The sequence below is a fragment of the Diadema antillarum genome, unplaced genomic scaffold (genome assembly GCF_040938485.1).
Source record: "Diadema antillarum isolate AM-2024a unplaced genomic scaffold, OU_Dant_1.0 seq00000442_RagTag, whole genome shotgun sequence".
Taxonomy (NCBI): Eukaryota; Metazoa; Echinodermata; class Echinoidea; order Diadematoida; family Diadematidae; genus Diadema; species Diadema antillarum.
The window spans coordinates 1,886,134-1,910,330 of NW_027271417.1; the positions used below are offsets into that span (position 1 = coordinate 1,886,134).

At 40.4% G+C, this 24,197-nt stretch overlaps 1 protein-coding gene across 1 annotated transcript; it reads left to right on the forward strand.

Moving 5' to 3' along the window:
• The first annotated feature begins 16,366 nt into the window (after window positions 1-16,366).
• On the forward strand, window positions 16,367-23,934 carry LOC139732691 (uncharacterized). Its single transcript, XM_071643546.1, has 4 exons — window positions 16,367-16,469; window positions 19,929-20,109; window positions 21,646-21,875; window positions 23,861-23,934. The coding sequence occupies exons 1-4, from the start codon at window positions 16,367-16,369 to the stop codon at window positions 23,932-23,934; spliced, it is 588 nt and encodes a 195-aa protein (XP_071499647.1).
• The last annotated feature ends 263 nt before the right edge of the window (window positions 23,935-24,197 follow it).

Here is a 24,197-nt window from a genome sequence, read left to right on the forward strand (position 1 = left end):
TGATATGAAAAATGAACGCGCTAACAAGAAGTGACTCTTACTTTAGAGTGGCGGATCTGGGCGGGGGGGGGGGGCTAGGGGGCTTAAACCCCTTGGACTCCTTTGTGTGTGTGTGTGTGTGTGTGTGTGTGTGTGTGTGTGTGTGTGTGTTTCTAGGCTGCTGTGTTTGTTTGTTTGTTTGTTTGTTTGTTTTGCTATTCAGCGGATTATCATAATGTATAATGTTACTATCATACCCTAAAGTCGGCAGATATGAAGCAAAGAAGTCATTGTGGTCCAAGTCTGTGATCACTGCTAACTCAGTCGACTTAGAGGCGCAGTCCTCGTTCGCTGCTACTGCCGATTTTTTGACGCGTGAAACCCAGGAGCACTCTACCCCAGACGCCGTGGTATATGGAAGCATGTAAGCCGGACATCCTAGCAAAGTAGCCAGAGTAGGACGAGGTCAGAGCACACGATAAAAAGCGTACTAATTCAAATTTCAAGGAAACGTCAATCTATGATTAACTTTTTTTTCTAGTATTATTCAGGAGTCAACAAGATGCCTCGGGATATGCCGGCCCTATAAAATAATGGGTGGTAGTATTGCTGGTATGATACGTAATTGGTATGAGACGTTATTTCTCTGTCTTATCAAGTATGACATCTAACAGGTTGTATGTGTTATTCTATCCCCCATGTTGACAATGGTCATACATGTATATACAGTTGAAGATGTTGTTGATGGTTTGTTTCCTGGAACCAATTACCTCGCTGAATCAATCCATCCAACAGACTCAATACACCCACGCAGAGGTTCATGTGACTCGTTCGGTCGGTAGTTGAATCCTTTCAATTACTCAGGATCTGATCACATTGAGAATTTGACTTTACAAACTGCTTTAAAATACCTATAGTGATTTAATTCTAAGAGAAATCAGATTCATGAACAAACGGATGACTTGTGATTCGTATGAAATGTGGCGTTTTGTTGAACCAAGGAGGTTTTATACATGGAGTTCCAACTTGCTGTAATTATTCAAACAGTTGTCAGATTTCCATTGATGTACAAAAGAATTCCACAGGTACACTTGTGCCTTTGATGATCGATGTTCGACACCGCCGTCTTTCTGAGCAATCTGAAGATTCATTTTGAACGTTATCATAATGTTGGCCATATTTTGCTTATTTATTTATTAAATGAAACGGAATTTCACTTAATGATAAAGCCTGTAAAACAAAAGTCAATCCCGTGCAGAAATTTGTGCAAAAGTGTAAATCAGAGCTTTATCGTGTGATAATGCTTAAAACTGTACCATCCTGGTTTATCACTTTTCCGCTTAATTTCCACAAATGAAACTAATATGGAATAATCTTCAAGTATAATTCTTTATGGATAGATATATCAAATTATTGCCCGGGTATGCCCAGTCGAGTAATTTTCATCTTTATTTCAGCGTTTTATTTTGTTTTTTGCTCAATTTCTATTCGCGCATCCTCATGTCTGTACCACCTACCTTTTATAAGATGGAATAGCGAAAAGTAATTACCATCACAAAGACATATCTTCCTTTGAAAGTGGCTGGTGATTATGCAATGAGACACGAGTCAATTGTCTTCGTATCTGAGCGGCAGATCCTGTTTGTCACATGCTTCATATATTTTTGAGCGGCTGCATCGAATATCTAGTGAAGGAAATAAGACGGTTGTGACTCCATTCACTTGAACCTCCTTGGCTGAATTTTCCATTCCACATTTCTGACCATTGCTGAAACAGGTAACAATAGAAAATCACTTTCGGATAATATCTGAACCCAATATTACCTGAATAGTTGAGTCAGGGAGGTGGAAGAAAGATTTGTACCTCGCTCTCTAGAATAAACTTCAAACATTTACCCGATGTATAGCATTAATAAAATTGATAACAAAATTGATATTAACAATTCAAGCAATTAAAGCACATAATTATGTTGATACCAATGGACTCTCTTTTCTGAGTTAAGGGCCTATACTTTATTCCTCGTCTGACTATGATAGTCATCTGACCGATTTTATAACGTGATTCATCCTCTTTCCAACCTGTGTGTTGATCAATGCCAGTAGGTAGCACCTGGCACACAAGACCAATATCTGTAATAGACACCAAACATGGGTAGTCGCTCCAGCCACCGTCGCTCCTGTGAATTCGACCACAATCCTTCTCTCCGTAGTAAAAATTATTTGGTTCTTTAAATCTCCAATTCTCGTAGGTGATGATATGATTTCCTATAAGCGTACGAAACTCATCTTCAACCGCCAAGTCGGTGACACCTAGCTAGTACGTGCTGTAGACGAAATGATGTTTAATTCTGCGCATTCAAGCTCTTCATTTTTCTTCAACATTAAGTAATCATACAAATCAAAACAAAGGGGAACTCTACACCATTCGCCTTCGTATTTAATGTTGTCAATGTAATGATTGCGAGGGTTATTCTAGTACCTCCTTGGTTATTAACCTGCACTATACATTAGAAATCATGGATTGGCTTTCACAGGTCGTTGATCAATCAAGGTAGATTTCGAAAACGCAGTGAAATTGGTCGTCTCAAATTTCTTTACACTATGGACCCAATTTGTGGAATGGGCCCTACCTTATACATTTGTACGTCGTTTGCCTCATTTAATATCCAACATTATACCCCCGTCAGGTCGTTACAAATAAAAGTCAAGATTTCTCAACTTGAGCATGTACCTCTTCCCATAATCTACGTGTTACAGGTTTGCTCAGTACATGACAATGATGCTGTCAATAAGTAAACACTTAACCTAATTAGTTGATTATCATACCACCATCAAGACACTGTCATCGTTATCATTTCCACTTTATGGAGTTCTTGTTGTTTCTTCTAGTAATTTGTCCAATTCTTGGAAATTTGTTTCTGTGATTATGCAGTATATTCGCATTTTCTTTTGAGGTATCAATAAAGGGAACCTGACAGTAGTTATACTAGTCTGTATAGGCAGGGAGAATCAATCAACACCTACTAATTAGCGTTAATTAGGAGTTCTGGTGATGAGTAAAAGTGACTTCCGTTATGAATTCTTAATTTTCCTGTTTATGACGATGTGACTCAAACCCGTTTCCGGAGGGGGAAGCGTGTTGTTTATGAAATGAAATCATGATTATGCATCGGTATCAACTTTGTCGGTGAATATTGCTGCACTAATGTGTAGTGCAGTTTTGCTTGATGAGGAATGCAGTATAATGGTCATTGTTAACTTACACGATGCGTCCAGTCACGATAAATGGTAATGCACGGCGGTCAAGTATATCCAGGCACAAGCTTGCAATTCCAATGTATATTCCTCACAGAGGAAAAAAGTTCTTATCCATGTATTTTCTCCTTGATCAAAATGGTTGGCTCAGACAATTCCAGGTAGGATGATGAGGAATCAATATAATGCAGTATAACGGTCAATGGTCACTGATGTGTCCAGCCACGATAAATGGTAATGCACGGTGGGTATCCGAACAGTGATCAAAAGTGTATCCATGCACAAGCTTGCAATTCCGATGTATATTCCACACCTGGACAGAATGCAAGTGAACATAATTCAGGATGGTATAAAGAGAGATCAAGTTCATATAGCGATAGCCTACAAGAGAATGTCGAGGCGATCAGAGTTTCACTTTACCTCGCTGTGCACATTTTATAGGAAGAACAAGCCCGGTTCAGGACAGGAGACCAAGAAAAATTTCCAAGTAGCCACGATGAAGAAAATCTTTGTGAGAGTTTAAAACAAGAGTCCAAGACAGGAAGGTCTTGTCAGAGAGAGAGAAAGAGAGATGATGAAGGTGTGGGTGAAGGGGACCAAAGGCTATGCCTAATTTCAATGACCAGTTGTGGTGGAAATGACGATGATGTCTTGTTGGTCGGAAGCATCACCAAGAGCTGGCTAATTGGAACGAAGAAAAGGTCTACGAGTACTCCGGACATACCCGTTACAAGATGCCACTATGTTATCGGTCAAAGGAGGTGACAGTGGTCAGCCCTCTGGGGATCTCGGTGAGTTGTGATTCAATTCAATTCAATTCAAATGAGTTCATTGGGAATTTCTTGCATAGAACATAGTACAAATGAAATACAGTCATTTCTTTTAGTTTTCAGGACAATAAAACATACAGTGTGTACATCCAAATATAACTGAGATATACGTGTACAAATCAAAGTTTAAAAAAAAAGAATAAGAGAACACGTCAATTGGGAACCACTCGGGATAAAACGGATCAAATGATCTGACTGAATTATGGCGCATGCATTGGGAGTGTGAAAGCAGAAGACTGTCGTCAAAAAAGCATATAGTTTGAAGATACGACAGCCTTGATAGGGAAGGGGAAAAAAACAGAAAATGGGCAAAAGAAAACGGAAAAATGTGAGTGAATATATGGAGGGCAATACAAACTTGTGGAGAAGATTGGTATTGTTAAGGAACCTACAGAGCGTATATACATGTGACAAGAGGAAAATAAAAACATCTTCAGGATTATTTTATATGATCGCTTAAGTGTTGGCTCTGAGATACGAACTCTACGAAGAGTTGGAACCACAACTCCGCTGATTGATCTTCACGAGGACAATGTCAAGAAGATTCCTGGCAGAATTTCCACAATCACCCGAGTGCAGGTACGTTTACATTGTTTATTCTATCTTTTTGTAGGGTCGTTATTTTAGGGTCGTTTGCGACTTTTCTCTTCGAAGTGAGTAAGTCATAGTGTTGATGCTAACACTGGCTGTAGCATATTCCATTTCATAGATAATGACAGTTGGGGGAATATCGAAACTGGTCCGAGAATACGAGTCATGTCGGGGGAGCGCGGAGCAACGAATGCCGGCTTAACACTGGTAGCAGCCGCTTCGAAACCTCAAACATCGGGAAATGGAGAGAGTGCATCATCCACCGTAGGCAGGAAGCGGCAAGCTGAGGAACTACAAAGTCTAATGCCAATTTGCAATGTGAGAAAGGTCAGTCAAAGACATAGTAATGGGTAAAATGCCACCATGACTGATTGTATAGTTTGTTTTTGTTTTGTTTTTGTTTTTGTTTTTGTTTTTGTTTTTGTTTTTGCTTTTGTTTTTGTTTTTGTTTTTGGTTTTGGTTTTGTTTGTTTGTTTGTTTTTTATCAGGTCGGGAGAAACGGTCCCATGATTGCCATGCTGCCTCGTGTGAATAGGCTGTTCGACAATATTATAGATGACGTGGTTGAGTGGTGCTCGGGACAGAGATTTCGTAAGAGTTGTCTTTAATATTTCTGAACTGGATAAGCCAATCAGCATGTCTTTCGTTGGGAAGAACCATTTGAGGCGCGATGCAATCAGTACCAAATTTCAGTCATCGCTCAAATCACAAGATGAGATGTCACTCGATGAAATTTGGACGTTTAATGTCACACCAATGTCATTTTGCCCTGCCTGATGAGAGAAAGAAATCAAATCAATGGGTTCTGAACCTCAATTAAGAGTTGCTGAAAATGCGTAGCATCATCCAAATAAAATCGGGGAGTGGAGAGCGATAGTGATGTGAATCGCTCACATTATACAAAAAGAAATGACCCAAGACTGGTATTCATTAAGGCAAAGTTATGAACAACTAGCGGACTTCGCGAGAGATTTGCATAGAGAAGTAAATGTCCCGTGTGGGAAATGCGGTCCAAAAGAGGTCCAATCTTATGAAAACACTCCCAAAACGAGAAACTACAGAGTAATTGTCATTTCGGAAGCCGATTTGAGCATGATTGTATATTTTAAAGACCTATATCATGCCATATACCTCTATTGGCATAACGAACACTTCGACTTGGTTACCCCCCTCAACGCATTTTATCGCAGATCTTACTTCTATTAGAAGTGTGTGAAGTGGTACGATGCAAAGTTTGAGCACAAGCGTGAGAATGTTTGCAACTTTTACCACGGTAAACACTGTTCGGCACGCAAGAAGTAACATTGCGACATTGCAATAAGAGCAGCTGAAATGTAGAGAACGATCATTGTTTTCGCACCCCAAAAGAAACGAGAGTCTGTTGGAAATATGACGAATTTCCACATTTATAACAGTATTATTACGTAATTTCAATCTGCTGAGGAAATACTAAACGGTTCACGAGTGTGGTCGGATTCTGTGTATGGTTTGTAAAATTTTAAAAAGATATAAAAAATATAAAAATATATGCAGCCCTTTGACGCTACGTGGAAGTTAGATAATATCAAGTCCGAGGAGATAGTGTATTTGGGGAGGGGAGAGAACCGCACGTACACAGATGAAGTCAATGATGTTGGAGTTGTGAGCGATGAAATGGACCAGCCTCATATACAGCACAGGAAGGAAAAGAAAAATGAAAAGCATAAAGAAGAACAGAAAGAAACGCTGCACCAAAACGAAAGGTGCTTCCAAGTTTGTATAATTTGACTTTGAATGCACGCAAGAATGCGGAATGCACATCCTAAATTACTATGTTGCAGAGAAAGCGAGCTCCGAATTGTTGCTCCGGAGTCCTTACCCCTTGGAACCACAGAGGAAGAAGAAAAAAATAAGAAGTAGAAGAAAAAGAGGTATTCGAGGTAGAAGACACTGGCAACGAATTTTGCCAGTCGGTAGTGGCTGTTCGGTAATGAAGAAAATAGAGGCAGTACAGTCATCGCGCACAACTTCAAGGGTGTGATGGAGTTTGCATACAACGATATTATTGTACAACTGTACTGAAAGGAAGTTCGCCAAACCATGTCTCGTACCTCCAAACCCCTGTGAAGCATACCATTGGGATGTACAAGCACAAAATCTATTAGTTTATATAACGAGTCTAAACTTAAAAAGGTGAGAAGATCCGGTACATTGACTTTACATCTTTTTACCGGAGCATGGATGGTAATAGATGTGTAAGACGGATGATGATATAGCCTGCTACGTCAGGGATTATCACATTAATAAGGGCATTCTCCGATTTCGAAGCGTCGCGTCGTTGCTGCTACCAGTGTTAAGCCGGCATTCATTGCTCCGCGCTCCTCCGACATGACTCGTATACTCGTACCAGGTTCGATATTCCCCCAACTGTCGTTATAATATGCTACAGACAGTGTTAGCATCAACACTATGACTGATACTCACTTGGAAGAGAAAAGTCGCGTCGAGCATACACGCCATTTGCGTGTTGCAACCTTGTACTCTCGTTTTGACAGTCTTACACACGTAATACACGTGAAATAAAAACTAAAATAACGACCCTACAAAAAGATAGAATAAACAATGTAAACGTACCTGCGCTCGGGTGATTGTGGAAATTCTGCCAGGAATCTTCCTGACATTGTCCTCGTGAAGATCAATCAGCGGAGTTGTCGTTCCAACTCTTCGAAGAGTTCGTCTCTCAGAGCCAACACTTCAGCGATCGTATAAAATAATCCTGAAGATGTTTTTATCTTCCTCTTGTCACATGTATATACGCTCTGTATATCAGGTTCCTTAACCATAGCAATCTCCTCCACAAGTTTGTATTGCCCGCCATATTATATTCACTCACATTTTTTTCGGTTTTCTTTTGCCCATTTTCCCTCTTCCCTTTCAAGGCTGTCGTATCTTCAAACTATATATTTTTTTCCTTGATGTATTTCTTTTTTTATTTCAAAAACATGTGGATAACAATAATTATCATACAGGCATACATGAGAGATATGAAAAAAATAGAAGAGAAAAGAGATAAAGCATAATTAGTTATGAATGACTCTCTTTTTCTTTTCTTTTTTGCAAGTATGACCTTATCATCATGTCAATTTAGAAAAAAAAAACAGTAACAAGTAAACATTACAGTATTTTCACCAGGCATGTCATACCCATGACGTTTTATTGCATTTTTAAAATCCTAAGATGTAAATAATTTCATGAGCTTGGAAGCTTTGATGCGCTAATGATGGGCATTTGGTTGGGTACGTGGTGTCATGATTATACGTTCAAAGTTAATGACGAACTGGAGAACGAAAAAAATGAAATAAAATTGAAATTGGAGATAGCCGTGCTAAGTCCATTCTCAAGAATCCCGAACACATCAAGCTATCCATGCAAAGTATAAGCCTAAACATACAATTGGCACGTATAATCATCTATGAGAAATGCTCCACTCACTTCTTTACACACACACGTAATTATGTAAGAGAGTCTTCGGTAGTTACGGTTACAAAATCTGCAGTCTTCCTTGGAGCCTATGATACAAAACATATACTAGACTCTGCCAAAGAATATGGTGATTGATATCAAAACCAATAGAAGCCAATGCAAACCGTCTATCCCGCATGACCCATGCTGTCAACATTGCCGAAAATATCTACATTCAAGATACAAGTCGTGGTGGTATGCACGGTTTAATACTAGTAGTATCGGGGGGGGGGGGGGGGGGTAAGGGCCCCTGTGTGCAGAGATTCATATTTGAATGTTCACAAGGTGTCTCATAAACATATTTCATCTGATAACAGGCACATCATGACATGCTCATATGAGTACAAGTCCTGGTCGGGCTTTGGATCCCTTTGTACTAATATATATTCAACAGGTATCATTGTATAGTATGTTATTTTTACTATACATGCATGCACATCATGTGTCCATTCTTTCACATGTGAAACGTTGCTACCACCTGTTAACGTCTTCAATTACCATGAAACAAAACAAAACAAAAAATTACCTTTTTTCCCCTTTCCTGCCAAATTTCCAATTAAAAAAAAAAATGTTGTCCTGTCTGATTAATGGAAAGACCAATACACAATATTTGTTCGTGCAAATTCATGTATAATCATTACTCACAGCCACGATATCTTATTTACAGCCCTATTTCACCTCAATCCAGTCCCATACTTTTCCCTTTTTAAATGAATAACATGTCCCTCACTTAACATGTCTCACACTCACCAAATCTTGAGAAGTGCGCCCTTCGCGCACCCCCTTTATACACATTCTGTTCGTAGAATTGCCTTGGAGTCGATTCGACAACACGAATATAAAACTTTGAAGACATTTGACCAATAACATAGTGGCATCTTGTAACGGGTATGTTGAAGTAGACCTTTTCTTCGTTCCAATTGGTCAGCTCTTGGTGATACTTCCGACCAACCAGACATCATCGTTATTTCCACCACAACTGGTCATTGAAATTAGGCATAGCCTTTGGTCCCCTTCACCCACACCTTCATCATCTCTCTTTCTCTCTCTCTGACAAGACCTTCCTGTCTTGGACTCTTGTTTTAAACTCTCACAAAGAACTTCTTCATCGTGGCTACTTGGAAATTTTTCTTGGTCTCCTGTCCTGAACCAGGCTTGTTCTTCCTATACAATGTGCACAGCGAGGTAAAGTGAAACTCTGATCGCCTCGACATTCTCTTGTAGGCTATCGCTATATGAACTTGATCTCTCTTTATACCATCCTGAATGATGTTCACTTGCATTCTGTCCATGCGTAGAATATACATCGGAATTGCAAGCTTGTGCCTGGATACACGTTTGATCACTGTTCGGATACCCACCGTGCATTACCATTTATCGTGGCTGGACACATCAGTGACCATTGACCGTTATACTGCATTATACTGATTCCTCATCATCCCACCTGGAATTGTCTTAGCCAACCATTTTTTGATCAAGGAGAAAATACATGGATAAGAACTATTTCCCTCTCTTTCTGGCATCATCACCGTGCATCATCATCTAGTCATACTTTGTATAAACTATGCTATTTTACAGTCTTGCACTATAAAGGGATAGTCACTCACTGCTGATATCTTCATCATGTGGTTTCTTCATTCCTTACATAGCTTTTTGGTTGAGGCTATCTCTATATGAACTTGATCTCTCTTTATACCATCCTGAATGATGTACACTTCCATTCTGCTCATGTGTGGAATATACACTGGAATTGCAAGCTTGTGCCTGGATACACTTGACCGCCGTGCATTACCATTTATCGTGGCTGGACACATCGTGTAAGTTAACAATGACCATTATACCGCATTCCTCATCAAGCTAAACTGCACTATACAATTAGTGCAGCAATATTCACCAACAAAGTACCGACGCATATTCATGATTTCATTTCATAAACAACACGCTTCCCCCTCCGGAAACGGGTTTGAGTCACATCGTCATAAACAGGAAAATGACTAATTCATAACGGAAGTCACTTTTACTCATCACCGGAACTCCTAATTAACGCTAATTAGTAGGTGTTAATTAATTCTCCCTACCTATAGAGACTAGTATAACTACTCCTGACTTTGAAAGTAAGAGAGATTAGAAAGACCACAAAACAAATGTTGAATGAAGCCATACATCAGTCTGTAACTCCAAAAATCACGATTGGTATCAACATTGAACAAAATCCGAATATAGGCTTGGTCATTACAATCCTTTCCATTTGAATACGCATAGAGTGGTTGTATTTTGCAGAAGATATAATATGATTCATTCAACTACAAAATTTCAACAAATGATTAACATGATCCAAGCTACGTTCTCACTTAGTCGAGTTTTATAGTCTCAAGTGATGGCGATCTAGCGCGAGCTTCAACTCGCTTAAACTAACGTGAAAATTGCTTCTCACTAGCCGAATTGTAGTGGCGAGTCATGGCGAGTTGCCTAAAGGGGAGGCACTCGTGATAATTCGCTTAAAGCTCTTCATGTAATTCGGGAAAACTCGCGACAACTCAACGCGGCTCGGTGTAACTCGGCGCAACTCTGCTTGAAGTCGCGAGCAAGTCCTAAATTTCTAGACACGTTCAAAAGTTTACCAACCCGTGCTAAACTCGTAAGACAATCGCATATACTCGTAGCAAGCTGAAGATGAACTTTATATAACTCGTGATAACTCACCTCCTTCAAGTATACCCGAGTGCTATACGAGTTTCCAAGACTGGATTACGAGCACTATAGACTGTGCTGCGAGTCAGGCTCAGTTGACCATGAGATTCGTGCGAGTTTAGAACGAGTTCGGCGACTTACAGCGAATTCGTGTGAGCCTATATGCAGAGCGAGAGTATCCTGACATGTCAGCTGGCCTGTGAAATGTATGATGACTTTCATTTTCTAAACTCGCACTAATCTCATAGAACACTAAGCCCCTACTGGCATTTACACACTCGTAGTGCTCGTACTCCACTCTTTGAAACTCGCGTAGCACTCGGATATACTTGAAGGAGGCGAGTTATACAGAGTTCATATCGAGCTTGTTACGAGCAATGCGAGTGTAGTACGAGTTTAGCACGAGTTGCAACGAGTTGGTAACATTTTTAAACATGTTCAAAAATTGAGGGATTGCCCACGACTTTATGCACAATAAAAGTTGCGCCGAGTAACGCCGAGCCGTGTCGAGTTGTCGCAAGTTACCCCGAGTTCCTATAACATGAAGAGCTCTACGCGACTTACTATAAGTGCAACTCGCCACAACTCGCCACAACTCGCCACAACTCGTCATAACTCGCCACTCCATCTCGGCCAAATGGGAACCCTGCTTAATTTAGTTGCAGTTATATGAACTATACTGACTATGCAGTCAACTCACTCATAGGTACCACGGGAAGCTATCAAGTTTTGAAGAAACTCATTCTCATCGGCCGTAAATATGGAGGGAATATCGCCGCCGTAGTGCGACCAACACGTTGCACGTCCCGCCACAAAGTTGCTCTCTATCTCTGAATGCATGTAGTAGCAATAGCCTGTGTGAGGACTTCTCGACCCGCCGGCACAAAATGCGGCATCTCAATAACGGAGAAGAATGATGCAGGTACAAGATAATGATAAAGAAACATACAAAAAATTACTGGTCACATACAGACTCGTTACTTAATGTGGTCATCCCTTATCTAGCTAGCCATAGAGCTACAACACGTTGTTCCATGATCTACAGCGAAGCGTAAACAGCGTAGAAGTCCGTCGTTCGGCAGAGCATAAACAACGTGGAAGAAGTCGGTCGTTCTGGTTCTATCGTTTTTGCTATATGGTAGGATTATATAACACAGTATATCGTAAATTTCATGTAGAGATCTTTTTCGATGCAAATACATGGATTTTCCTCTCTCAACAAAATAACGAAGATATTGTGACAAGGTCTGTTGCGAATTTGGAGATCTTCTACGGAATGTCCAATTGTCATTATTGCTCGAACTTCTTGTTGACAATGGTTTAACTGCAGGATTGTCTTTTCCAAAGGGAAAATGATAATCAATACGTTGCCGAATATTGACCACGCTGATTCAGATAGTTGTTGTTGTTGTTTTAAAGAAGGAAAGAAGAGAGAGAGAAAAAAAATGAGGCCCTATACAAATATTTTGCCCCACACAAATATTATAAATCTTAGGGAGATATAAACAAGAATATTAGATATACCAAGTCTCCACGAGGGAGCTCATATCGTCTCCATCACGAGGGAGCTCATATTGTCTCCACAAAGGAGCTCATTAAGTCTCCACGAGGGAGCTCATAATTGTCTCCACAAAGGAGTTCATCAATTCATCATTCTGATAGGTGTTATGGATATTTTTGAAGACTGTACATTCCACAATGTTCTTCCTATCATTCTAAATTTTAGATAGCTCTTCTTTCAGAAATTGCTGCACATGACACTCTTGGTGCCGGAAGATGAGAGTCAGTAATAGGAAATGACAGCAACAATAAATGATAAGGAGAATCACTGGAAATCACGGTTAGAGTACTGAAGGAATATTTTGAAGAAGTTAGAAGTGTGATAACAGATGGTTTAGCTAAAGACAACATTTGTGACACAAGTTGTAATTGCTAAACACAAGAGAGAGGGGGGGAGGGGGAGGGTGAGATTAGTCTACATATTTTTGCAGCAGGGGACTATACATTTTAAAAATGTTTTTTTAACAACTTGATTTTCGTAATATCTGCAGAATGTTAAGGTTGATCACGATCAGAAACAAAATGCGTGGCTCTCAAGATTATTCGCTGCTTTGATTACGTCACTATATTAAAGTTAGGCAGCAGAAGTTAACAGAGAACTTACCAGTTATGCAATGTACAGCCACTGACACGACGACGACGTTCAAATAAAAGGATGTCCTTACCATCATGTCTAATCGTCAACACCATTCTATATCGAGGCTCTGTAAAAAGGTGCAATATCTGTCCAGATTCCTTTGCTGAACTGGCTTGTGATTAGCTGATGCTGTACCTTTATAGACAAACTGCCGCACTTTCCCATTATTTCTCCTGTGTATAGACAAGTCATTCATATTTATGAAGACGGGCATATTGACTGATCGATGAATATATAATGTAGGCCTATACAGGGTTCGGTATTTTGCGTTTAACAATGAACACGTACGGATGTTGTTGCTATGATATCCAAAGACTCCGTGAAAATAGTCTTTATTTGTGTGAAAAGATGGATGAAATAGCCATTTGTTTCTTCTTCTTTTTTTTGTTCGCGAATGCAAACACCTCGATAAGTTGAAGCATGCACGTGACCTGCGATAAAGCACACTTGCTGCAGGGTGACAAGTCACACGAATGGACATGTTCTCTTCACCTTTCCATTGATTGGGCTACTACTTCTGTTTTCGGCTTTCCTCCTTCGTTTCAAGTGGGAAATTTAATTGAAGGGTTCGTACCCACAGCTGTTCGTTTCCCAGTCGCCATGGACACAAAGAAACAAAGCTGCATAATCAATACTGTGTCTCAATTATATACAGACTATAATGTACACTTATTCATCTTAGTAATAAATTTTAATCAGATATGTAAAAATGAGTGAATCTGTCTGTCCTTATTATGCTGTAAAGGCAATATCAGGACAGGTTAAAACAAGTACATTCTGCTTTTGGTCTTTCTTTTTTTAGCTGTGGAAAATGCCGTTGAAAATGTTGAAAATGTCATATAAAAACTGTGATTTGTTATTTTGTCTGCAGTAGTTGAAATAAACACATAAGACACGCACGATCATACACACAAACATACATTCACACCAACAACACCCACACACGTAGATGCACTTGATTATTCAGACAAAATAGTCCTATAAGAGTAACTTATAATGAGATGATGAGGCATTCAACCGGTATCAGGCAGTATCACATTGTTCGCTGTTCCGAGAGAACTCTCCTTATCGAATCTTTTCGTTGATTAGCGAATAGATGCGTCATTCCTGAAGTACACACAAACTTATTTCATTACCAACAACAACCCTTGTTTTAAAGTTGTTTTAATAGTTCTTAGAACCGTAGAGATTGCGAAAGTTTCTATTGTCCTGACATTGTTAGATCAACTTCTAGTCATCCGTAGTCATGCGCTTAATTGAAACTGCTCAACCGATGTGCAGTCCTTGCCCTTCCGTCTACTCACTGGAATCTAAAGTTTTGTATTACCAAAGACTCCTGCAATCGATGAAACACGGATGACTGATTATTGTCCTAGAGACAATGAGGTCGCACGCATGTCTCCTCTGCCACTTTATCTTAACGCTAGATGTTAGATGTAAATATGAAGGTATTTATCTGTGTTGTGAAAGAGATCGTTATCAAAGAGGAGGGCAGAAAGATACCGCTCGCTGTTAGAAGACTAGTGGTCTATTAGGCCTTTTTCGTTGAAGAAGGACTACGCTGCTACACTTGGGATATGGCTACAGCTTCAGCTACTGTTGTTTTATGGCAACTGACAGTCATTTTGTTTCCTATAGTGGGTAAGTACGGAAAGACATCAGGGCATGATAACCATTTATACTCAAAAGCAATTTGGATTTCAATATCACAGGTGCTGATGGCCATCCATGTGACTTAGTGTGTGTGTGTGTGTGTGTGTGTGTGTGTGCTCATCAACGTTTGTTGATTGTGTTAGACTGGTAATCCCGAGAGACCTTGACCATCCTTTCACGCATTTAAAGAAAATAAAGAACAAACGCTCAATGCAACTTTTTTAGGACACATAACAAAATATTGCATGTAGATGTGACAATGCTGCTGATTTTCGCAGCATTTGTATAGAGTGTATGAATATTTTGTTTTATTATTCTGTGCATCAGTCCTAAGTCAACTTGATTCGGTGCTTGTTCACCGCGTGTCCGTCTTCAATTACTTTTAATGATCTGATAATGATAGTTTGTTCGACAATATTCATCAGTTGTGAGCGGTTTTTTTTCTCTGACTTAGAATACAGAAAATGCCATCCAAAATTGTTGCTTTCGAGGTACAGCAAACCTTTCACATAAAGTAGTGTGTGTTCATAATCAATACTTTGAATCATGATAAAACCACGTCCATTAATTCACATATCATTACATAAATTCTTTATGTAATGTTCCTTCTCAATTGGTGTGTACTCATGACTTACTTTCTATCCATCACATGCCCATTTCCCCCTTTATCTGCATCAGAGTCCCAATTCTGCTCTAACGGCTTACTAAGTCCCTATACTGGATACTGCTATCATCTCCACGGCGAAAAGGAGGGAAAGTTTGTGGACGCCAGGCGGATATGCCGATCACAGTATGATGGAGACGTCCCATCCATTTTCGACACCGATGAAAATGCCTTTGTACAAAGTGTTATATCATCCTCCAGCTACGAGTATGTTTAGTTTCATCATATATATCAAAAGAGATATAGCTCCTCTTAATTTGTAATTCAATGCAACAACTACCATATTAAAACTATTTAATCAATTTTAGTTTAGGAGATTATAACAGACAAAGTTCCACGCACCCATTAATCATGGAATGCCAGCACAGACGTTTTGTCTTTCTTTCATGAGTTTATCTGATGTGATATAATTCATATCACCATATTGTTTAAGAGTTACATAGTCAGAAAGAAAATATGTAGATAAGAATAACTCTCCGCTCTAGAAAAAACCCTCCAGGAGCATCAAATTTAAACGTGGATATCGACCATGTACTGGTACATTATCGTGAGCATTTATCACACCGACAATAATCGTATGTTTTTATTCATTCTTAGTTACTTAGCAGGAGGATAGATGTGTAATTGGAAATTAATAGATGAAGTATGGTATCTGATCTTCAGGAAATACCACAAAATTTCGAGAATTGATAGGCAAACAAGAAGAGGTGTGTACCAAAAATTCTGATGCCAAATGCAATATTTTTAGTTCTCCATATTTCTTAATTTATTCACGTATACTATTTGTGTATGTAGGTCTATGTGTGCCTGTGTGTATGCATTGTCATGTACTTACGTATAAATCTATTAATCAATTGGTCATTTATAGCGTCTTCTGGCTCGGTGTAAGTGACTCTGCAGTGGAAGACGACCACCGGACCATAATGAACAACCAACCGATCTCATTTTCAGCTTGGGGAGGGTCCGATCCCGATGAGCGCTACGGAAATGAAGACTGTGTGAGGATGACCACATCGACTGGAGAGTGGAGTGATAACTGGTGTTCGACCTTTCTCCCCGTCGGCGTGGTGTGCCAGGAACCTCCACAAGGATTCAATACCTTCACTGGTGAGGAAGTAGGGAATAAAGAAAGTAACAAATAGATTAATTACCACCACATGATATCGTCAAACCTGTAATAATCGGACTATTTAGAGCTTTAAAGTTAATGATGGGAAGACACGCATTTACAATATCTCTTGAAACTCACTCTGCCATGTTTATAAAATGTTACAATGCGTTTTGTAATATTTGTGTTTCAATTCTGAATCAATGTAGAATGGAGCTAATCCACTTCTTAGCGCTGATGCTGCTGATGTGGAAAATTCTGAAATGACAACTCATCAAAGGGGTGACGCTTGCTCATTCAATCTACCAGATTGTTGCAGACGGTGGGATTGGTCTTCTTTCTTTTCACGCTCAGCACTTACGATCAGGGGCAAACACGCCTTTCCTAAGAAATCCCTGTACACACTCACTTGGCGTGCAAGGGGTATATAATGTTGTACAGTGCCCTCGATTTAGATGCAGGGCAGAGGGGGAGCAATGCAAGAAACAGGCTGGAACATCACCTTCTCTTTTCGCACGCTGATGGTCAGTCTGAAAGCTTTGGTAGCTGAAGAGATTATCGTAATATGTCTGGTACATTAAAAGTTGCGAGTTAGCAGCCATCTGGGGGCATTTCATGAAGCGTTTTGTCAGACAAATTTGTCGAACAGATTTGCTCTCAACCAATCAGATGCAAGGATTTCAGTAGCTTGTCACAATTTACTAGAAAAAAAATCGGACAAAATGCTTCATGAAATGTCCCCCTGAAAAGTAGAGACACTGCATCACTTCAAGGACTTTGTTTCTCGTCTTCAGACATCACAAACGCAAGAAGCAACCTTCACATTAACGGACAGTGATCCCGCTACGAAATGGTTGGAAGTCTAAACACCACTGGTATAATGCAAACTTAGATAGTGTGAATAGGCGCCACAGGTGTCACAGGATGCTCTGTCTATCGCATTGTTAGCACCCTTGTGATCCTGATGAGCTGGTCCATCCTTAGTCGTATGCCATATTACAGTATGTTGCCATCCCTTCTTGAAAATCTCAGGGGTATCCCCTCGATGTCCGGGTCTTCCTTTCCTGGAGTAGTAATAGTTTCCAGCGTTTCTTTGGATCCAGGGCTGGAGATAAATAGCTAGCTGAGGCATAATATCGTCAGTATCCTACTTTCAATATTGGACGGTCAGTTTAATAACAGACTAAAGTGATTCCACGGCCAATAGTAATCTATTCTTCATAGTGAACAGGTGTCATGGCATTGAGGCATATATTCCCCCAGTCAGATATCTGTATTTTTCGATTGTCTTCGTCTTCATTTTGTTGCAGTCCTCCTCTCAGGACCAAAATACAGACAGAGTGTCATTAGATGAAAGACTAATTGTTGAAAGAGACCGTCAAGTCTGGCAGTCTAGTGGAGCTGGAATTCCTGTTTCTCTTTCAGTTGGCTTACAATGTCATTGTTGTAACGGCAAATTATACCACTGTCCAGCCCCATAAGGTCCGATAACGTAAGTGGCCACGAAAGTACAGCCCCTTTAAACGAGGGCAATAAGACTGCGAGCAACACATATTATTTTGTCGTCTTTTGGAACTGAGCGTATCATGTGTATGAGACTCTTGCGAGCCATTTTTCGTTTTTGCTCATGGCTGCAGATTATGGAGTGGGGGTATTGCATGTGCTGATGAGCTATGCTGTGTCTTCATTTTCATGGTCAGCGTCATTAACCAAAAGGCGATCATTGATTCCCCTGAGGAGGGACACAATTAGGTTCTTCAGGGAGGCGCATATAGGGTATGGTCAGTTCCACCTCCCTTGGCTCATTTGCTGACTTCCCTGACTATATAGGATATGTGTAGGGCCTTTACCCACCGTCAGCCTCGATGATTTCCGTTTTCTTTTGCAGTCTGTTCAGCGTAGGGCAGTCATGCTGTTGTTAGCGACAGGGGATTTGTGTTTTACGTGTTCAGCTCGGCGTTCAGTTATTTCACTGCCTTTCTTGCCATTAAACCGTTAATACTCCAACACGTCAATGCTCTATGTAGGATCTTCAATATTCTAGTGTTTGTTGTTACTTTTTTAAAGGAGATTCGACCGCAAAGGCAGACGACAGGATGATAATGAGTTAATCAAATCTCATTTTTAGAGTCTTTCCTAAAGCTAGTATCTCACCAACGGAGACTTCTCCGCGACGTCTCCAACTTATCAGTCGCAGCAGTCGCGGAGACGTCTCCAACATAAGAATGTCTTGCGGTCTCACCAAGGAGACGTCTCTGACACGAGTTATGGCAGGTGCCAACAAATTTCAAATATGAGGGAGCCGTTGCAGGATCACCTGACTTGATCTAGACAGGATGTCAGCACGCAGATAGGTCACGTGGTTTTTAAGTGGGTCAAACAGCGTCTAGACCCCGTTTACAGCCCGGCCTCAATTGCGCGGCCGAGCCTCGCAATTTTGTCCTTTTACACTGCTAGGCTCGGCCGCGCTTTTGATTCAAACCTTTCAATATTTTGTCGTAGTGGCGCTCTGCTTGTAAACAAACGCAATTTTGTATTGTCTGGTTTTCAGACCCTTTGCCAACTGAATTCCGTGGCGACGAAGTCGCCGTTCTGGCAAAGGCCTTTGCCGAAGGAAAAAATCCTTTCCAGGACAAAACCACCGTAAACTATACTAGTTTTCGACGTTGAGGGGGTTAACATCCTGAACAGCGAAATAGTACAGGCAGAGGGTTTGGAAGGCAGACTAAAATTGGCCGCGCATTTGGCCCAGTTTACGTTTACACAAAAAAAAAGGCCGGGCTCGGCCGCGGCCGAGACCACCTCCAGAGCGAGGCCAAATGCGAGGCCAATTTTGGCCTCGCACTTGGCCTTTTGCGCGTTTACACTGAAGCGGGGCTGGCCCGAGCCGCGGCCGAGCTTCGCACTGTAAACGGGGTCTTTGAGTCGCGGAGACGTCGCGGAGACCTCTCACCAGTTTTTCTGGTCTCCGGCAGGTCTCGGCGACGTCTCTGAGACGTCTCTGAGACATCGCGGAGACGTCGCGGAGACGTCTCAGCAGTCGCGGATATGATTAGTCTCTGCGACTTCTCCGCGACTGATGGAGACGTTGCGGAGACTTCGCGAAAAATCGAACATGTTCAAATTTCTTGCGACTAACTGGCGACTAATCGGAGACTCTGTAATTTTCAGACGTCTCTGCAACTAGCAAAATCTAGAGTCGCGAACTAGTCGCGAACTAGTTTCAAGCCCGGTGAGATTTGAGTATATTGCTTCTGCAAGAGCATCCTCCGTAGCCCATCAGCTACTAAGCTCTATTACTCTTGGCCCAGGTTACGCTAGAGAGCAACCTTCGACCTTGGCCGTCTGAAGGCAGTTTCATAACTAGCATCCAGCTTTCAAAATCGTTTAATCCCAACGCCGTAATCACCTAAACATTAATTTTGTTGTCACTGTTGGTTTTTTTTTCTTTATTACAGAATGTCCAGCCAACATGGTTCCCTACCAGACATCAACTACAACGGAGTGCTTCTGGTTTTCGTTCGACAGAGAGACTGCGCTGTCAGCGAGTTCTGACTGCATCGCCATGGGAGCTGAATTGGCCGTGGTCATTGACGAGAATCACAACGATTTTTTAAATTCATATCTGCCGACCATAGGGTATGTGATAATTAAACCTTTTATGTCATCGTCTGGAAAGTGGTGACAAGGATGAAGACAATAACGATTATTTCAGTGAAAGGAAAGAACACAAATTTTCACATCATTCAATCTCATTCTATTCTTCGACATAACGGCCCGAATTCATGAAGGTGGTACAATCTTGTCCATGGTTTAAATATTCGCAAGGCTCATGGTACTAACTTGTACCAAACGGCTATATCCATGTACAAACGTGTTCATCATTACTTTACTCCCTTTTCCAAATATCTTGTTTCCTAATGAACATATTCCTTCACAGCCAGCAAGTTGTTCTCATGATTATCATCTATAAGAAATTCACCTAAGCTTAAAGATGTGCTAAAAGGGCGATTCGACATTATGATATAGATAATACCCTCTTTGAGCACGTAAAATCTTGTGCCTCTTTATTGTCGTTTAAACCAGTCTTAACTAAATATATTTTGTCGCAGTATAATTTGATTGATTGATTTATTATGACTAGGGCGGTGAGTTAGCTCAGTTTGTCACAGATTGTATCCTCACTATAGCACGTGCACACACTATAGCAACACATGCACTTTACTAAACCTTAAACAGCGTGTATGAATCATATACGCCCTCTTGTCTAGCACTGGCAACTATCTGCACTTTCTAGCTGTTAAACTATACCGATGTCTATGTTCCCCCATGATATTCATGTAGGCCTATTTGTAATTTGAGTCATAGTTTGTCATTTCTCTCTGTAACCTTATATCATTTTTTTTCCTCCTTCTGCAGTTAATGAACTTTATGTTGTAAAATGTTGTGAAATTTTGATTAATGTATTAATTACTGAAAGCGCTTGAATAAAATCCCTCCTCAAATAAGGAGGCAAATCAACCAAATAAATCAATCAAACATAAGTTATATGCTTTGGAGCAAAACACCTAAAAATACTCAAGTGAGATAATCTCCTTGTACCTTTTATTTATTGTGATAAACGAACGTCATCGTATCGTAATGATGCACGACGTGCAGTCATGGCCTCAATTTTAGAGAGTTCTCTCCGGAAGGAACAAACATCAATAATGATAACTGAGTGTTAAGTTTGGGAAAAAGACGCCGTGACTCTTTGGACTATAATGAAAAAGTCATTTGAGTATTATAAGAAAGGTAGTTTATGTTATGTGTGTAAATGCATATAGGGCTACACTGTTTGGGAGGTAGTTAAAGTGTATCTTTGCCCTAACATTTTATGGTGATATCTAATGGAAGGGGGTTTATATAAACCTATATGAAATATAAAAATGTTCTTGCAAAGTGTAGGGCTGAGTCAAGATGACAGTGTTTTTGTTAGAAATGCGAATAGGTTTTCAATCTACAAAACAAAAGAAAAGCAATACCCAAGATGTAGCCGTTTGTTTGTGTGTACATTTGTTGACGTGTGACATCAGCTTCTAGAATTATGTTACCAATCATCTATGTTTTGTTTTGTTTTGTTTGTTTATTCGTTTGTTTGTTTGTTTTAACTTTCCATATAACTGCACTCATTAGAGCAGAGAAGGCTTGGATCGGGGTCCAGCAGATTCTCGATGGAACTGGCACAGCCTACACTTCGGTGAAATTTGGCGGTGTAAGCAGCGTGTACTATACCAATTTTATGGACACCTACAGTGGTACTGAAAATCCCGTGTGCGTTTACATGGACAGGGATGATTCTGGCCAGTGGCATCATGATGAATGCGACAGCTCCACACGCTACTATATATGTCACTACAACGCAAGTAAGTAACGGTTTGGGACTTGTATGCCTACTCGTCAATGTTCTTGTGACTTTGTAATCAAAATACATGTAATTGTAACACTTCACTACATAGAAGAAAGAAGTGCAAAGGACATCATCACTTTGTAGCTTTTCAGAATTATCCCTCACAGGTGTTGATGGCAAGATTTGCACTGATTTTGGCTCGCTCATCTTGATATCAGAGTTGTTGCGAAGAATATAAAGTTTCAAACGCGAGTCTTCTGTGTAATAACGTGAAGTAAAATATAGTTACCCACGATATGCAATTATAGCTGTCGTGCGTTCCTTTACATGACCACATACGAGAATTTGCATAATAAAATGAACACACATACACATACATACGTATACAGCGAGAGAAAAAATACAGTACAATTGTATAATTAATAATCAGTGCTGAAGATTGAGATTATGACAGCATAGACCTACATCACACGTGGGTATTTATCTATTAATGCACCTGCTTCTGTCAAAACTTTCGAAAGTTCAACGAACAAACAAACCAACAAAAAACATTTTAGACATGCTTCCTCGCTTTGATCTCGTCATCACCACCGACGGCCAGGTTGGATGGAGTTGGCGCTTAAAGAAATCTAAAAACTACTTGCGCAGAAGATAGTACCTCTCTTAAATCAAAAAACAAAAATCATGTGCACTTGTAGTGTATTTGGAGAATCATCGTTCAAGCAATATATTTGCGACATGCACATAGACTTTATAGAAGAAAGCACATGTTTTGGCAGGTTGATTGTGATTTGTAATCTAATTTTTCCCTTTTCGAACATTTTTTTCCCCCGGAGTAAACATGGACAGTAAGCGAAGATAACATGCATGTATCAAGATTCAGCAATGTTAGTTAAGTGTCCACAATTGTCCATTTCAGTAGTTAGCAAACTTGAGACAAGAAAAAAGTTTTCAGGTTTGCTGCTCCCCATCATTGGTGTTTATTCAGGGCAGTTGAGTCTGAAAGGGCACCTCAGCCAAATAGGCCAAAATAAGACCAAAGACTGCGGAAATTTTACTGGTCTCATAAAATGATTTTAGTTATAGCGAACATTAGAATTACTAAAGTGTTTGAAAGCTATCATTATGTGCTAATTAGATACCGAGAACTTTGAGCAAAGACTACAAATGAAGTGACACCCGATACTGTATACACTGGCTTAAAATTAATACTATTATCTTTTAAGCGAGCACGTCAGCAACCACTCCGACCACAGGATATAGTCCATTAACCACCACATCTACTACAATAATGGCTTCCACCACCACAACTCCGTTTCTGACAACCTCCATTGACGGCACTTCCAACGTTTTCACTGTGGTTTCAACGAGTACACCACCCGTTACCTCAAATATGCCTGCATCAACAGAGGAAAGAGCCTAGAAACGACTTTAACAAAAAGCACAACCAGCATCTCGACGACGATAGCCGGTGAGATGACTATCACGAATGATCTGACGTCACAAAGCAGTCCCACGGAAGAGATGTCCATGCAACCAGTTACTACACAGACAACTAATCATCTAGCTTCTACTATCAGCATGGAATCTGAAACCACAGACTACTCGCCTGCCGGCATAACAACAACACAAGTTACGACTGCCCAGCATACAGAGAGCTACACCACGGCAACAACGAGCATGCCGATCACCACGACGGATTCTCGAACGACACTTCCTGCAGAGGTTATTACGTTCGCGTCAGGTCGGTATTTGTGATGATTTAGATGTTGTCAGGTGTCTTTATATAATAATATGTCGTGACTATGTTTTGTCTGTTCTATTTTCCTATTTCACGTGGTCGTGCATAGCGGCATGCTAGCTGCACTCGAAATTGGTCACCATTGCTCAAAGAAGCGCGCAGAGCTGCTTGATGCGCGTTAACATTTGAAGTTCCTCCTGCCAAAAGGAGAGAAATCGCTTTTTGCTTGTTTTTTTTTCTTTGTGTCTACCATTTTGAAGTTGTTCTAGTTTGTAGTGAATCAGGAGACACAATCTACAGCAGCGGCAGTCAAGCCGAGGATATCAAGAAGTGACGTAGGAGACTCCTCATGCTTCCAGTATATTTCGTGCCACTCGCGTTCAAGTGTGGACATCTTTATCAGGAAGACAGCTGGATCAAGCAACCAACGAGAGGCTGTGACCACTCCCAAGAAGGACAGAAGAGAAAGAGGTGTTTTCAGTTATCATGAGAATACGCTGTAAAAATTTTGCTCTTCTCAAAATTTGTCAACAATGCATATGGATCTTATGCATCCTCAATTTGTTGGAGATGAAATAAAACAACTTGAACTTGAAC

What these genes read in the sequence shown, in the direction of transcription:
- LOC139732691 (XM_071643546.1), top strand. Translation starts at nt 16,367, where the DNA reads ATGACCACATCGACTGGAGAGTGGAGTGATAACTGGTGTTCGACCTTT. An exon ending in AGGATTCAATACCTTCACTG is followed by an intron (nt 16,470 to 19,928) that starts GTGAGGAAGTAG and finishes TCTTTATTACAG; the next exon opens with AATGTCCAGCCAACATGGTT. An exon ending in TATATGTCACTACAACGCAA is followed by an intron (nt 21,876 to 23,860) that starts GTAAGTAACGGT and finishes ACCATTTTGAAG; the next exon opens with TTGTTCTAGTTTGTAGTGAA.